Genomic DNA, 16,514 nt, shown 5'->3' with positions numbered 1-16,514 from the left:
TATCCAGTTGTTCTAGGGCAAGAAATGTTCACTTTCAATTTACAAACTTACCATGGCACCAGGGGCACGATCATGGCTGATGTGGGTATATGAGATGGCTTCCCATATCTTGTCTTCTATAGCACGAAACCAACTCTCTCTTTGTTTCTCTTCGAGTGGTGGTGAAAGGAAAGCATAACGTAGGGAAAAGAAACGTTCGTGAATACTCTAATAAAGCATTAATGCAAATTCAGGACTATGGTGCTTAAGCTGTAATTACTCGATAAGATCTTCTTCATGAAATTAAATAAATATAACTTTGAGAAAAATAAATTAAATAAAGATATTCTTATTATTTTTAACGGGTAATAGATTTTATTCTTTTTCTCACACTCATGTCTTTCTCTTTTTTTAAAAAATAAATTTCATTAAATAATTATAGATTTTATTAGTTACAGCTTGAGTAGTTTTCTATTACAAAAATTCTCTAATTCAATTTCACCGCGCACTCAAAAAGAATTTGTATTACTTCTCTCTTTGGAGCTTTCAATACATTCAAATTCACCCACCCAACAAAAAAAAGTTATATTTTCACTTGTAAAAATACAATGCTATTACCTTCTATGCTAACACCAAAGGTCTTCTAAACACAAGAAAGTTCCTAATTTTTTTTTAAAAAGAAATATTTTAGAACTTTTTTCTTTCAATTTATCATTTTATAACCTAATTAAAAAAAATTATTTTGAAATTATGATCAAACTACCAAATTAAAAGAAAAAAATTAAAATGTAAAACATAGAGAAAATAAATGTCTAATCCTAAATTCTTGATAAATTTTTTTTGTGTTAAAAGTTTATTTTTTTTATTTTTGAGTTACTGACTTTCAAGGATGAAAAAGAAAATACTTTGTTTGACCGCTTATCAGTAATAAAATTCATTATTTTTTATGTTAATAAATTTTATTTGATAAAAAAAGTTTGATGGTAGTGAATTTTTTTATATAAACATGCATAAGAAGAAGATTATTTTGATTTTTTTATTTATTTTTTTGGTTGATTTGAGTTTTTTACGGTTGGTAGATGTTTTAGGGAGGTTTTTATGTTATTTATTAGTTATTGTTTTGGTGAAAATATGTTGAAAAGTGATTCTTCAACTCAAAAAACTCTAGTTGGTCTATTATATTATTATTTTTATATTTTTTTGAAAAAAAATTTATTTTAATTTGTTTTAATATCAAATCATGTGTTATCAATGGTTTATGTTGACTTTCAATCTAATAAATCAACTAGATTAAATTGGTATAACTTTTATCTGATTTAATTTAAAATTTAAACCAAACAATAAATCACTTTAAAAATATTAAAATTTAATTTATTAATCCTAGTTTAATAATAATACTAAAAAAAATTTTATGCTTATAAATTAATTACTAGCTAAAGCGGACGGCTGGCTAGTATAATCCTAAAAGACTCACTTCATTCCTAAAAATTCAGTTCAGCGACTTCAACACCAAATATTAATTCCAACTAATCCATTATTAGCCATGGTGCAGTACACCTAATATATGTAGAAAAAAACATTGCCCAGTACCCAACCAAACCTATATAATATAAAAAAAGTCTAAAATATTTTATAATTTAACAAATCACTCAGTAAAAATTTCTTTTTTAATATACTTTTAATTTAAAAATACATATAAATAATATATATTTTTTATTTTTTTAAAATTACTTTTACCATTAGCGTTAAAAAAATTTAAAGACATAAAAGATAATAATTTTTATTTTAAATCTCATGTTTGAAAGAGAATTCTAAAAGGAACTCAAATATGATGTTAGAAAAAATCCTAAAAAATAAAAACTTAATTTATCTCCCATTCCAACAAAATACCTTTCTTAGGCTTGAATTAGTATTAACCATGGTCAACCAGGAGAAGCTGAATTCAAAAAAAGCAACTGACCCGACCAGGCCCGGCCCATGTTTGGTTTGCCCCTATATAAGCCTACAAGTGAAAGATCCACTGGCCGCTCTCTCTTACAATATCGTTATCATCATCTTGACCAGACACGGATTGAGAATGGCTTCTACAATCACGGGTGTTAGTGTGGGTTTAGGACTTTCATGTTCTACAACAAGAAAGCTGAATCAGAAAAGAAATCCTTCATCATCAAGGTTGTCTTTTTGCAGCATTAAAATGGCTGTCTCTGTTGAAGAAGAGAAAAAGAAGAAGAGTTTCACTCTTGAAAAATCTGAAGAAGCTTTCAGCGCTGCTAAGGTTAAAATAAATCACTACCCTTTTGATTTTTCTTCCTTTGTAGGTGATGGGTTTTGATTGTAATGTTAATCTGAGGACTCTAGTTTCAATTTTGACCTCTTAAGGCCAAAAGTTTGTGCTTTTATGAACATGATAAAGGTCGTTGTAGATTTGGGTTTGATTAAGGTGTTGAAATTGATTTATTGTTGGTTTGAGTTTGATTTGAGAGAGAAAAGTGTTGATTTTGGAGAGCTGTAGCTGAAAGTTATCATAAAGTGAAACGTGCTTTCGGATTCTCTGATTGTTGACTGATGCAATTGTTTTTATTTTTTTGGCAGGAAATGATGCCAGGAGGTGTGAATTCACCTGTACGTGCTTTTAAATCTGTTGGTGGACAACCTATTGTGTTTGATTCTGTCAAGGGTTCTCACATGAGGGACGTTGATGGAAATGATTACATTGATTATGTTGGTTCTTGGGGGCCTGCTATAATTGGTCATGCAGATGATGAGGTTCTATTCTTCTTCACCGCCATTTGCATCTTCAGTATCTATGAACGTTTGTCTTTCTGTGAGAGTCTTGGTACTCAAGATTGTTCACATTCCATTTTATTAGAGAAGTGCCGCATCACTAAAAGTAGAGTATGTGTTAGCCGACATTTGTTTCCTTGAAAATATAGGAATGAAGGAAAATGGTGATTTCCATTCTTAATTATCCAGATTTTTTTTTTCTCTCTCTTGCCTGAATTAATGTAAAATAGCCTACTCATGGCTGACAGACCATTTCATTGTTTCTTGCTTATCACGGAAAGGCTACTGGATGCTGGCTGTGGAATATAGTGTACCCTTTTGGTTTATTTGCCATTCTCGTGGACTAACATTTACCTACAGGTACTTGCAGCCTTGTCTGAAACAATGAAGAAAGGGACCAGCTTTGGTGCCCCTTGTCTTCTAGAGAATGTTTTGGCAGAGATGGTGATCAAAGCAGTTCCAAGCATAGAAATGGTACGATTTGTTAACTCAGGCACAGAAGCATGCATGGGTGTGCTTCGCCTGGCCCGTGCCTACACTGGACGGGAGAAGATTATCAAGTTTGAGGGCTGTTACCATGGCCATGCTGATCCATTCCTTGTCAAAGCAGGTAGTGGTGTTGCAACCCTTGGGCTCCCAGACTCGCCTGGTGTCCCCAAAGCAGCAACCTATGAAACTCTAACAGCCCCCTATAATGACATTGCGGCTGTAGAAAAACTTTTTGAGAACAACAAAGGAGAGATTTGTGGAATAATCCTTGAGCCTGTTGTGGGAAATGCTGGTTTCATCCCCCCGAAACCTGAATTTATTAATGCCATTCGCAGGATCACTGAAGAAAATAATGCTCTTCTAATATTTGATGAAGTTATGACTGGATTCCGTTTGTCATACGGTGGAGCTCAGGAGTATTTTGGCATAACTCCTGATTTAACAACACTAGGGAAGATCATTGGTGGTGGTCTGCCAGTTGGTGCATATGGTGGGAGAAGGGAGATTATGGAGATGGTTGCACCTGCAGGGCCAATGTACCAGGCCGGAACCTTGAGTGGGAATCCCTTGGCTATGACTGCAGGGATACACACACTGAAGCGGTTGCAGAAACCAGGAAGTTACGAATACTTGGATAAAATTACCAGTGAACTTGTTCAGGGCATTATTGATGCTGGAAAGAAAACTGGGCATGCAATTTGTGGAGGCTATATCCGTGGAATGTTTGGGTTTTTCTTTACGGAAGGGCCTGTTTACAACTTTGCTGATGCAAAGAAAAGTGACACAGCAAAGTTCGCCAGATTTTACCAAGGAATGCTGAGGGAGGGTGTATACTTTGCACCATCACAATTTGAAGCTGGGTTTACAAGCTTGGCACATACTGCTGAAGATATCCAAAAGACAATAGCAGCAGCCGAAAGTGTTCTCCGGCAGATTTAAAGCTTTTGTTCCTGTATCTCGCTGTGTGATTGTGGACGTATCTCTCATTTCATGTTCCTCATTTCTATTACATGATTGGCCTTTTTTGTAGATGATGAATAGGTGATTGTTTCTAGTCAGCACCATTGAGTATCAGTAGTTATGTAACTTGGCAAGTCGAGTGTATCATTTCTCTTAATAATAACATGTTTCAACATCTGATGTAGTCGTCTTGGATACGTGCACTTTAATTTTAGCAAATTATCTAACTTGCAGGGCAAAATTTGCCATGTAGTAGGCACTGCAAATCCATCCATAAAGTGTAAATTTGCATCATCATTAACAAAGAAGTATTTCTCTTTGATATATGATAAAGGTTCTTGATTTTACATCAATGGGTGTATACAACTTTCTATTACTGGTACGGATCTTCACCTTTAAAGAACAAACCAAGAAAAAACACAAGAAAGGAACATGGGAAGAAACACATCACCAGCGGACGCTTTTACAAATACACGTGAATATGGCGACAACAAAACACAGGATGCTCAACGAAAACAACTGCTGTACCTAAAGTGTTGTCCCGAGGGTACAATTCCCCAAGTATCTATGTACTTGCCTTCACATTATGGAACATGAGCACGCAATTTGCTTCGGTGAATTATCAATCTTCTTTTCTGTACCAAGAAAGCCACCGAGTATAGTTTAAAATAAGAAGCTTTTAAGCAACAATCTTAAAGAGAAAAAGGGACTCGTGCAATAATTCTATGAGTCTGCATTAAATAGCCTAAGCGTAGAACAAAGGACTCCAAACAAGGAAATCATGACAAGTAAAAAAGAAAATGGATGTAAGGTTTTGGTGTTGCCAAATTTAACTTCAGAGGATACCACCCAAGGGAAAATTTTAAGTATCACCGGTGTTCTGCAATATCAGAATAGGTCCAAGTCAATATTCAAGGCGCTGAATGCTTAAAGGTTTGGACTTGGAGTAAGAAGTTGAGCGACTTGGAGTAAGAAGTTGAGCAAATAAGCATAAAAAAAGTTGCATACAACAGTGCCGAGCCAATGAAAACTCCTTTTTTTTTTAAAAAAGATTGAGCCTTTAGAAATCTGAACACATTCATGTGATTATTACATATTCCTCGAACAGAGAGAACTTCTAATTTGTCCTCTAAAATTGACACCAATCGAATTATTTAATGAAGGGCTACTTTTCTTTGTTCATAACTTGATGGAACCCAAAACCAAATTATTCTGACCATTGGAACAGGAAATATGAAGTTATTCAGCAAAATGAGACCCCCCTACAAAGAATGAACAATTGACCTTTTTGGTATAATCCAATTTAGATCTGTCTAACAATAAACTGGGAACATCTAGTTAAAGTTAACTGTTATTTCTTGGGGCATATCATATCGCCATTGGTTAGATGGACTCAAAAGAAATTAAACTGGTGGAACTCAAGTCTGCAATGAACTTACTTTGACTTTGGCCCAATATAATCGTGTGGATGGTTATAAATCTGGGTCTTCGCCCTTCATACACAAGACTGCCAAGGAAAAATATGGAGACACACTAGAAGCGCAAGGAGAAAACACACATGTGCACACTGAAACATATGCATGAATAGAAGAAAGAAGTCTGTTTATAAGTTCGAGTAGGATCTATGAAGACAGGTACAAATTAAAGGTACCATTTCAAACTTCTATATCTTCCACATTGATATAACTAGATTATCTTTAAAAGTGCTTTTGAAGTCAAGTAACCAGAGGGCAGAAACCTCCAGCAAAACATAAAGACAGTTATCACCATGTGCACATCAGAGTATCTAAAAACAGGGTATCACTGCAGTTAAAATCTCCAAGCTCTCAGCAAGCAAGGGTCACTGCTCTATCAAAATCCAAATCAGGTGTTGAATCATGTCATTCAAAACCATGGGGGTCCATATATAACCATCAAGGAAATCAAAAACACAATTCAGGCAACAAAGAAAAAAGTTGTTATGCTGGATGGATGATTTAAAATAGAAATTACCTGTTTTGGTTTTTGCTAGAGAGGGCTGTACAACAACATGCATTATGATAACTCCCCCGGCCACTTCCCCAAAAGGTGTTCTGCATTGTCCAATAGTCTTGTTGTTGTCCAAAACCTTACCAGAGCTTATCAGCTTGATTTCATTCACTACCTTGGGAGTTATAGTTTTTCCTAAAATAATAATTAAAAAAAATCAGAAAAATGTAACCAAAATAGCACAAAAGAAAATCCCATTGGATGAAAGACATTCCTGTCCTGAAAGTAGATAGGTTTTTTAAACAAGAAGATATCTTTATCTTTCTTAGCTTAGCTGTTAATATTTCTAAATTTGGAATTTGATATATTTGATGACGCTTTGCCTGGAAAAGAAGAAGAATTGGCTGATCAGGTTCACATCGAGAACATCATCCCTTAGGATGTCTTTTGCATTTTAGGAGGGTTTTATTATCTTGTTGATTCTACACATGCTCCCATCCTTACCATCTTAGGTCACATACCCCAGATTGAGCTCAATAACTTCAAATTTACAACACATTCTCCAACTGCAACAGTTCTAGACTGTAACGCAATCACGTGTTCCCGGTCCACACCAAACAGGTGAACCTTAATCAAGCAGCAATACAAGCCAAAACCAAACACTAACAAAAGTCCAGCGAATTTACCATGATTCTTTTCTGATAATAGCCAAACAAAACCTCCTACTCTATGAAGTCAAACCACAAAAGCCACGATGACAAACACAGACAACTTCACAACATTAATAACATCTCTAAACCATCAACTTGTGACAACATTATAAGATAGATTAATACTCAAAACTTTCCACAGCAATGATAAAGCGTAATGAACCGGGTTTACCCATTTTTCAACTGAAGGGTAAAAAATTACCATTTCTATCAAACTATTCGAACCATTTTTTCAACGACTTCCCAACTAAAACCCAAAGCACCCACTTTGAATTTCCCAAACACGGTCCTAAAAGATTCCAACCAAAGCAAATTAACCCAATTTTAGAATAAAATAAATCCTCCCAAATTAGGTAAATTCACTAAAAAGAAATCTCAAATCTTAAAAAAAACCAGACATATAAATATTAAAACAAGTAAAAATTAAAATTGAAAGAAATAGTGATAAAAAGTTAATAAATAAAATAAAACCTCTGGGCCAATCAGAAACAATTCGCTGCTTGAGCATATCAACAGTAGATGTTGATGATGAGCACCGGAAGGGCCCGATATCTGACCCGTCGTAAAGCCTGAACTTTATATCAACCATATCCTCCTCCGGCATTTCCCCTACCTCCTCCAATCAATTACTACCACGTGTAAAACAATCCCCTCTTGATTTCCGCAATCACAAAACACACCTAAGATTCACACACATAATACAAAAAGAAATCAACTAAAAATTAACAGATCTCAAAAAAAAAAGAGAGATTTTTACAGAAATTAAAGTAAATCACACTTTTTTTTTAATTTCGTTGGGTTTCTATTTTTTCTTGAAAAAGATAAAAAAAAGAAGTGATTGGATTAGTAGTGAAGAAGGCGCAGTAGGTGTTTTGTTTATTATTTTGTTGGTGAGCTGAAACATAGAAGATGAAGGAAAGCCAAAATCAAATCTCTCTCTGTTTTTGTTTTCTCCATTTCGCAAATTTGCATCAAAACGACGCTGTTTTCTTTTCTTATTTTCTTTCATTCACAAGACGCGTCGTTTGGTTTTTAAAATGCCGAACACAAGACGACGGGTCGCGTTTTTGATAGCAAGATTGTATGGAGCATGGAGCATTTGACGGTACCGTCATGCAAGTAATCCACTCGAGCAAAACCCTAAAAACCCAAACTAATCGAGGGAGATGAAGAGAAAGAGAGAAGAAAAAGAAGCAGCAGCTGAGAAGAAGATGGAAATTGTGTGGCAAACACCGGCTAATCCTCCTGAGAAACACGATTACATCTTTCGTGACGGTAATTTTATCAAAAGCACACAGCAAAATCAGCTTATTTTGAAGATAGAAACAACAAAAGAACTCTGATTTTGTTTTGTTTTTTTTTTTTTTTCTGGCGGGAATTCGCAGGGAGGCGCCACGTTAGACCTTACTACTTCGAGTTTATCTCCCATGTCAGTCACTTTAACTCGCTCACTCTCTTCTTTGCCGAGCTTTATAAAACTCTAATTATCGTCATTTCGGTATACAGGTAAAAAACCGATGGGCGGGGAAAACGATAGTGGATTTATTTGCGGAAGAATTCAAAGGCAGACCTTATGATTATTATGTAATTATCAACTCATTTTTTTATATTAAATTCCTTTTAATCTTATTTAAAGTTTGGGGATTTTGAGTATTTGTGGAGTAATTAACGTAGGTTGGTGCTGTTAAATGTGGACGGATACAAGTTGATGGAGAGATGGTTCCTGTTTCGTACATTGTTAAATCGTCGCAGAAGATCAGCCATTTTGTGCACAGGTGTGGGCTTTTGCCGTGGTTGATTGCAAGGTTTACTTGGATAGGTTTTAACTTAACTAGAGCTTTTGTTCCCGCATGAGTAAATTTTTAAAATTTGCTCTTGCATAGCTTTTATTTTATTTTTTATTTTTATTTTTTGTTGTATCGAACTTTGAATTGATGTTGCAAAGATTGTAGGCATGAACCGCCGGTGATGGCTTGGGATGTTCCCATTCTTGATAAAGAAGATGATGTCGTAACTGTTTGGAAGCCAGCAACTGTACCTGTGAGTTATCTGTGACTTGGTTTTCCACTATTCATCGGTGATATTGACGTCATTCTATCTGTACTTTGAAGAGAAAAAAGAAAAGAAAAGAAGTTGTTATTCTATCAATGTGCATATTAATATTTCTGATTTTGGTGGGTCCTAGGGTGTACAATATATATTCTTATTGTTTATTGTTCTTAAAGAATTTTATCAGCTCATAGAATATTACTCTTAAGTGCTGATATTAGTTTAGTATGCTGCTTTCTCCTTCTTTCTATCATAATAACATTAGATAATTTTTAATAGGCCTATTTTTCTCCTAAGATGTTAGATTTTTTTAGAGACCTAGATGGTCTATGGCATATTTCCCCATATTTTCGTGTGAAATTAGTCCATAAAACTGTTTGATGATATTTCCTCCATTTTTTTTCTTGTTCCTTATAATTGTTGTACTATTTCTGGTGTGGGAGGCATAAAGGAGAAATTGTTCCTTGCCATATTTAACGATCAATTATGTTACAATTGTCTTTAAAATGTGACAGAAGAACTGGAGACAACCATGCATAATTATATTTGTCTTTCAATCATGTTATGGCATCCATTTCTAAGCTTTCTGTTGGTGGAACCAGTCACCCTTTGGCAAATTATGTTTGATTTTTAATAAGTGTGTAACAGAGCTAATATTAATTTGTGATACTGACTTGAGTATTGTCAATAAAATGATTATATCTCATTTGATTTTCATGTTAGCCTGTGTCACCTAAAAAAATATTTTCATCTGTGTGTTGTTTGTGATGTGAGAGAGTTGAAATTCTCTGCATTACCATCTTCTGATATGGATTAGTCTCTTTTTCTGTGGTGCTAATCATAGATTAATTTCTATTGTTATATAGGTGCATCCTTGTGGTCAGTATCGCAAGAATACTGTTGTTGGCGTTCTCCAGGCAGAACATGGGTTAGCTCCCTTATTTCGTATCCGAACATGATTTACATCTGAAAGCAAGTATTGTAGCCTTTCCATGAGCTTCTTAAAAGTCTTGAATTGAGAAAATTAAATATGTTTTCTTTGTACTTCAATCTGTTTTGTCTGGTTTTCCATTTTATTTTGGATTGTTTCCCTTGACATGGTCATGCCAGCGGTTCATCGGCTAGATCGGCTTGTTTCAGGACTCCTTATCTTGGCCAGAAATGCTACAAGGGCTGACCTTTTTAGGCAAGAGGTATTTTCTGTCTTGTTGTATCTTTATTACAATTATAGGTACCATGCTGCTTTGAATCTGCTGGCATGACATCATATATCTGTACTCGTGTATCTGCTAAGGAATACTCATCTCTCTCTTGTTATCTGATTGTTGCAGATTGAAGCTGGCAAAGTACAGAAACAATATGTTGCAAAGGTCGTTGGGGTATTTCCTGAAGATGAGGTAGTACATGTCTATGGCCCGTGATAAAAAACTACATTCTTATCTGATGATTTTTAGCTAACAAGCTCTAGATGATAGTTTAATCTCAGGGTATTTGAAGAAACAAACTATTAGAAAAAAAATGTTAAATAGTATAGTTTTGTTTTTTCAAGCAAATAGATTGGAAAAATTTTATGATCTTTTTTTGTAAAATAGGTATGAACATGGGATACAAGTGAGAAAATGACTGATTTGCAATTGTTACTCTACCATCTTCTAGGTAGAGATTTGCCGAACCCAGAATCCACGGCATTCAGATGCATATTTATTTATTAACCAGACATACGCCAGCATGCTCGTGTCTTTTTGCAACATATTTGATATGCTGCTGAGAATGCTGTTGTTTCTTATTAAAAGTAAGCCTTTTCATGATAACACTTAAGCTTTCTTATGCATTTTCATTTCAGCAAATTGTTGATGTTAATGTTAATTACAATGCTCGAGAAGGAAGGAGCACTGTAGAGGTGAGGTTTTTTATTCATCTCTTCTATGCTTTAGGGGTGTCACTGTTTATATTAGATCCTATGGATTTCTGGTTTCCCTGTCAACTAAAGGTGTGAATATGCATTTCATGAATTATATTTCCATATGTGCCTGGCATGCTATGGAGTCATTCCTACTTCATTCATTCAAATATTATTTTGAGATTAGAACACATCCCATATTGATGCTTTGTTCATCTTCTGAAGCATCACTTTCTTGAATGGGTACTTTATTTGTGAAGCTGTCATTTACAATTATAATGGATGCAGGTCACTTTACGTGCCCTTATTTTTTAATCACTTGCCTTGGATCTGGAGGGGCTCATATCTGGTGGGAAGGATCATTCTCATAGAGGAGAACTTTTGTTCTAAAATTTTTGGTCTTTCTACATAGGTTTTAACATGGTATGGGTAGTCTTTTTTTATGATAGAGTATAACAGTTCATTTCCATCACCCCCAGGAGTTTCTCGGTGTTCTCTGCTCTGAACCTGGGGCATGGTGCTATATGTCTCTTTGCATAGCTCTAAGTTTGAGAGTGCTTGTGTATGATTCTTGGTGCTATTTTTTTCAGCCATCACTCTTAAACTTTTTGTGAGTGGGCCTCGTGTGTCCACTTGTGCCCTGGTGCATTCTCTATGTTTCTTGCTTTTATTGCATTTGCAAAGTGGCAGCGCTGATGTTTCTTAGTATAAGCATGCATGGTTATTGTGGGTGTTAGTAATATGGTTATTGGCCACGGGAAATGCTAAGCTGTTGGTTTGCGATGCAATTCTTGTGCTTGATATTTATCAGTGAGATTGCGTGAACCCTAATATTAGTTTTGCTATATCTATAGCTTTCTTTAGTGTTTGTAACCAAGCCTCATTTCTTTTCCCACCCTCTTAACATCAAATATAAGGCAGAGGAAATGCCTATATTGAGTTTGTATGCCCTTTTTTTTTTGTCTTTACAGGTGGGTAACTCTTGTGATGGTTCTCCCATCAAGGGAAAGACTGCCTGTACAAAGTTTACAAGGATTGGCACCAATGGCATTCACAGCATTGTATTGTGTAAACCAATCACTGGCCGAACTCATCAAGTAGGAAAATTTTTCTGATCACAGAAACAATATTGGATATATTATGATCTTCTCCTGCTTGGTTCATAGATGCCTCAGATCTCTGTTATCCTAACTTTTTTCGTGCTTGGTTCATAGATTTCTTCTTACCATTTTTTTTTTGATGTTAGAGATGATTGCTTTTCGTCCTTTATTTGCAACCACCATCTTTACAAGAAATCTGTACCATACTTTCCTTTTCTAAAATAACCAAAATATCAATTCTAGCTTAATCAACTAGGTGGGAAGGGTTTTACCCCTGACATTGTCATTTTGCTAAGAGAATTCCCAAATCCCAGTACGTATCTTTAGCCTGTCTTATTATAGATTGTTTGACTTTTTAGCAACATCTCTCACATGATCTCTTTGTGGATGGGAAGAAAACCTAATCCAAGCCTCTGTATTCTAATTGCAGAAAAGGCAGATGAGATTTGTGATCCTTCTGCATTCCTTTGTTTTTGTAGAGTGGACTAGTTACTAAGAATAGCAAGCCAGGTTTGAATTTGAAAAGCAAATTAGTTTCCACTAATCCAGTCTCCAGGCTATAGACCTCGGGGTTTCCCATGCACTTGCAGCACCCAAAACAATTTCACTTTCAGAAACCATGAAACACAATCTCATTTTCATTTGATATGAAATATAGGATACAGGCTTCCAAATAAACCCATCTTTATGCACAAGATCTTCGAACTAGTAGGACTTCTGGAGACTATCTCTGTCGCATAATTTTTCAAACCACGGACTTTGCAGAGGTGGATCATGCATAATGTGCATCCAACACTTCTTGAAGGCAATGCCAAGTAAATCTATAGAAAGTAGATGTATAGTCTCAAATGGTATCACAAGTCACAAGCTCCAATTAATTAACAAATAAGGCTTAACCAAGCCATCCAGAATGAACCAAGTTGAACAAAAGTGAACTAGGTTCATCTCACAACAGAGGCTGGATTCCATGGTACTCAAACCTTTAATGGCATAGCCTGTTCCTTCTTTGCATAGAACTTAGCTCAAACTGGTTTAATCACTTGCCATTTTCCCTTTTTGCCCACCATTGATGCATTTGCTTATGTTTTTGTAATAGCCCAGGTACTATCTTTGGAACAGCAAGCTTGCTGTAAATTACTTTTATGCAAATCTAATCTCTTTCTTTACTGTTTAAGCATTATGTCTGTACTGCATTCACCATAATTTAGGAAGTTTATCAATCCTTTAATTACTTGGTGACTCTGTCTCTTGTAGATCCGTGTCCATTTGCAATACACAGGCCATCCTATAGCCAATGACATTCTTTATCTATCCGAAAATGTTACTAATCGATCTAGTGAAGGAGTGAATGCTGATAGAGCTGCTCACAGTCCAAACAATTGTCTTGTGCCTGAAAATAACAGTTCTGATAAGTATGAAGACAGTACCGAAGAAGATTTTGACATTGATCCTATGTGCACAAACTGTCCAAATTTGGTTCCGAAAGGGTAAGATACTTTTTTTTTATCATGACGATGTGCTTGTTAAACGCTATTAGATTGTACAGAACCCTTTTTTTTCTTAATGTTGCTGGCTATGTTTTCTGATCTATTTGCTTACAATCACAGTATTCAATGCTATATAAAGCATGTTATGTATTAGAGCCACATAGTAAGAAAGCCATACAAGAACTGATATAAGGGTATTTATTTATGGTTTACAAACAAAAGTTCAACAGTGTGTGCCCAGGCATGTGATATCTCCCTGAACTGGTATTCTTTTGCTGCAGAGAAATCTCAATGACTTGAAATCCATTAAAAATCATTTGAAATTTCAAGTTTTGTTGCTGCCAAATTATAGGTCATCGTTTTTTTCTTCAACTGGTTGTCTATCATCCCCTCACTCCAATATCGACAATTCTTTATGGAGAAGCTTCTTCTTCTTCTTCCTCTTTATATTTTTTCCCCCATGGGGGAAAACTTACTACATGTTTTCAGAAACTTCCTAGCTCACGTGGTGTCAATTAAGATGAATGTTTAAACACTGTCACTCGGAGCTGAACTGGCCTTCCAGAAACCATTTTTGTGTCTCTCATTAACCTCTCCCCTTTGGTTTCATGGGGTATCTGTAACTAGTCGAAATTTTTTAGTTTTCATGGTAAATATACATTTCGATATTCTCTAAAACCTCAGCCATATATATATACATATATTGGTGTATCTGTTGTTACTAGGTGTATTGTAAAACTGTGATTAGCTGGTGGTCATGTGAGCTTTACTTTACTGTTTGCAGATACGATGGTCATGAAGAGGGTTTGTGGCTGCATTGTGTGCAATATTCTGGGTCTGGATGGGTTTATAAATGTCCATATCCAGACTGGGCGGTTCTCACCTAGTAAATCTTGATCTTTACTTTTCCTTGCCCTTTTCTTCATCTTCTTCTTTTTTTTTTTGTAATCTACGTTAATTTTTAAATATTCATTGAGAAAAGAAATGTATTTTCACAAACAGGATTTTGACGAGGTTTCACTGTGGCTACTGATGAAAAGATCATGCATCTTCAATGTTTCCTTCCACCGAATTCCGTTTAATGTAGAATTCATGAAAAATAAATGGAACAAAATTATCTGTAACGATCACTGTAAAAAATAATAAAGGATAACTCATGTACAGGACTTGTTTCATGGAAGTTTGAAAATTATACTTGCAAAAAAAGAAAAAGAAAATATAGAACAGAAATAATTTGAAACTATCAATTTTCACAATTGGCTCCTTGAAGTATCAAGGCATTCATCAATTGGGTGGTTTGTGTTTAATGTTTATCGTGTGTTTGAAAGTATATTAAAATTTATTAATTTAAAAATATATCAAAATATTTTTTTTTTAGATTTTTTTATATAAATACATTAAAATTATTGAAAAATATTAAAAATAATGAATTTTTAAACTAAATGTAATTTTAAAATGCACTTAAAATGTAGTTTTAAATGCGAAAACAAACATTGCATAAAAAAATGTGAAGTTTTTGAATGGAGTCCTCATGATTTATAAATGAAAACCACCACAAATAAATATGAAATAAATGGCCAACAGGTAGAGTTAAATCACTATTAGAAGTCGACAAAAATCACTTAAATGGTCACATGATGACACAGACCAGAGTCTTATTCCACCTCTATTCTCATAGAAGTTTGGATCGAATGGTGTAATTCCAAGCCAAGGATTTGAGATCCATTTGTTTTCTGGCATCGTGGCACAACGAGTCTTAACATAGTCTCGGATTTCATCAATCTAGGCAGAAATATCATGAACATAAAGAGATTAATTCGTTCACCAAGTTGATCAGACTAATAACATCGCAAGGTCTCAAAATTTGCCGAGCCCCACCAAGCAAAAAAAAAAAAAAGAAAAAAAAAGAAAAAACTACTTCCTAAAAGAAGAAAAGGGTTAGGGCAAAAGCAACGAAAAAAAAACTTGGCTGAGGAGGCGAGGGCTACCAGCACACCAGCACCTTGAAAATGTGTGGTGGTGTGGTTCTGGACATTAGTAGCTCTGGCTCTCATTAAATTTCTCACACCATAATATTCAATCACATGCCAATTCTTAAAACTTTACCAAAAGCAAGCACTGATCCTAAACTTTATTTAATTACTTATCGAGAGTCTAAGATAGACTGATAGATCACCAATTAAGGTAGGTGTTGCCAACATTGCTAAAACTCAAGCAGCTGGTTACATGTGTATGTGGAGTGGCTACTCCTAGTTTTTCCTAGCTAGCGTTTTTTGCCCTTCTTCTAACCTAAAAAAGAATATATATATGAAAACATTGTTATAAACTTAAGCTATGCTGTTGCTTGAACTATATTGAGAGTTTGAGACACGAATCAATATTTACGTTGATTACTAAATAAACTATACTACAAGATCCTAATATCCTAAAATAGGTTTTTTCTGTGTGTATATATACATATATATAGCGATCAAACCTTTACTTGCCTCTCATCCTAAAATATTATTTGATTTTAGAACAGGGGAAATGACCACTTCATGCAAAATACCAAATTTAGAAAAATACTTCGTAATTGTTTGGAGAACTTTGATAATCGAGCTTTTAATGGACACTAAATTCATATTAAGCATATATTCTTGCAATCAAAAGGATAAAAATATCAAGAAAATGAAAAAAAAAGGGTTCACGAAGCTTTGGAACGTGAAATTGCATTAAAAAGAGAGAGTACCTACGTACTATTTGAATAAGTAAATTATGAAAATTTAAAAAGATAAATAAACATTACTTTTTTTTCCATGTCGTGTCAAATTGCAAGACCATATATATATGGCAGTCAATTTAATTTTTCATATATATATATATATAATTATTTTCTAAGCATATTGTTATTACTACTTTCTTTTTGTTGAGAATCCACACTTGCTATGGTAACTAGTTCTTATAACTAAGCCATGATCTCCATTTGTTTGCCGAGCAACGCTATAGTTAGGGAAAAATCATAAAAAAAATGTGATAGTCACTATTTTCATGCTTCAGAAATTATATATTTAATATATGTGAAATTCCAAACTCAATATCTATCACTCTT

General features: G+C 34.6%; 3 protein-coding genes across 6 annotated transcripts; 2 read left to right on the top strand and 1 right to left on the bottom strand.

The window, feature by feature from the left end:
- Positions 1-1,995: 1,995 nt before the first annotated feature.
- LOC105118989 (glutamate-1-semialdehyde 2,1-aminomutase 2, chloroplastic-like) lies at positions 1,996-4,310 on the top strand. The gene is made up of 3 exons (XM_011017065.1): positions 1,996-2,254; positions 2,572-2,745; positions 3,124-4,310. The coding sequence occupies exons 1-3, from the start codon at positions 2,057-2,059 to the stop codon at positions 4,189-4,191; spliced, it is 1,440 nt and encodes a 479-aa protein (XP_011015367.1). The 5' UTR covers positions 1,996-2,056; the 3' UTR covers positions 4,192-4,310.
- Positions 4,311-4,509: 199 nt separating this feature from the next.
- LOC105118988 (membrane-anchored ubiquitin-fold protein 3-like) lies at positions 4,510-7,572 on the bottom strand. The gene is made up of 3 exons (XM_011017064.1): positions 7,362-7,572; positions 6,205-6,375; positions 4,510-4,847 (listed from the first exon to the last, which is right to left on the bottom strand). The coding sequence occupies exons 1-3, from the start codon at positions 7,492-7,494 to the stop codon at positions 4,792-4,794; spliced, it is 360 nt and encodes a 119-aa protein (XP_011015366.1). The 5' UTR covers positions 7,495-7,572; the 3' UTR covers positions 4,510-4,791.
- A 382-nt stretch (positions 7,573-7,954) lies between these two features.
- Positions 7,955-14,474, top strand: LOC105118987 (RNA pseudouridine synthase 7-like). 4 transcript variants are annotated; one of them, XM_011017060.1, is made up of 12 exons: positions 7,959-8,165; positions 8,276-8,319; positions 8,397-8,474; positions 8,565-8,709; positions 8,836-8,930; positions 9,806-9,884; positions 10,050-10,132; positions 10,271-10,336; positions 10,783-10,839; positions 11,811-11,936; positions 13,194-13,426; positions 14,211-14,474. In XM_011017060.1, the coding sequence occupies exons 1-12, from the start codon at positions 8,057-8,059 to the stop codon at positions 14,311-14,313; spliced, it is 1,218 nt and encodes a 405-aa protein (XP_011015362.1). In that variant the 5' UTR covers positions 7,959-8,056; the 3' UTR covers positions 14,314-14,474. The 4 variants fall into 4 exon arrangements, with proteins under 4 accessions (XP_011015364.1, XP_011015362.1, XP_011015363.1 ...); XM_011017061.1 differs by having other exon boundaries at positions 7,962-8,165; positions 8,565-8,665; positions 8,843-8,930; XM_011017062.1 differs by lacking the exon at positions 11,811-11,936 and having other exon boundaries at positions 7,955-8,165.
- The last annotated feature ends 2,040 nt before the right edge of the window (positions 14,475-16,514 follow it).

This window comes from Populus euphratica, unplaced genomic scaffold, assembly GCF_000495115.2.
Source record: "Populus euphratica unplaced genomic scaffold, PopEup_1.0 scaffold2404.1, whole genome shotgun sequence".
In the NCBI taxonomy this organism is placed as follows: domain Eukaryota; kingdom Viridiplantae; phylum Streptophyta; class Magnoliopsida; order Malpighiales; family Salicaceae; genus Populus; species Populus euphratica.
Note: the sequence above shows the minus strand (reverse complement) of the source record. Positions and strands in the feature narration are given on the sequence as shown.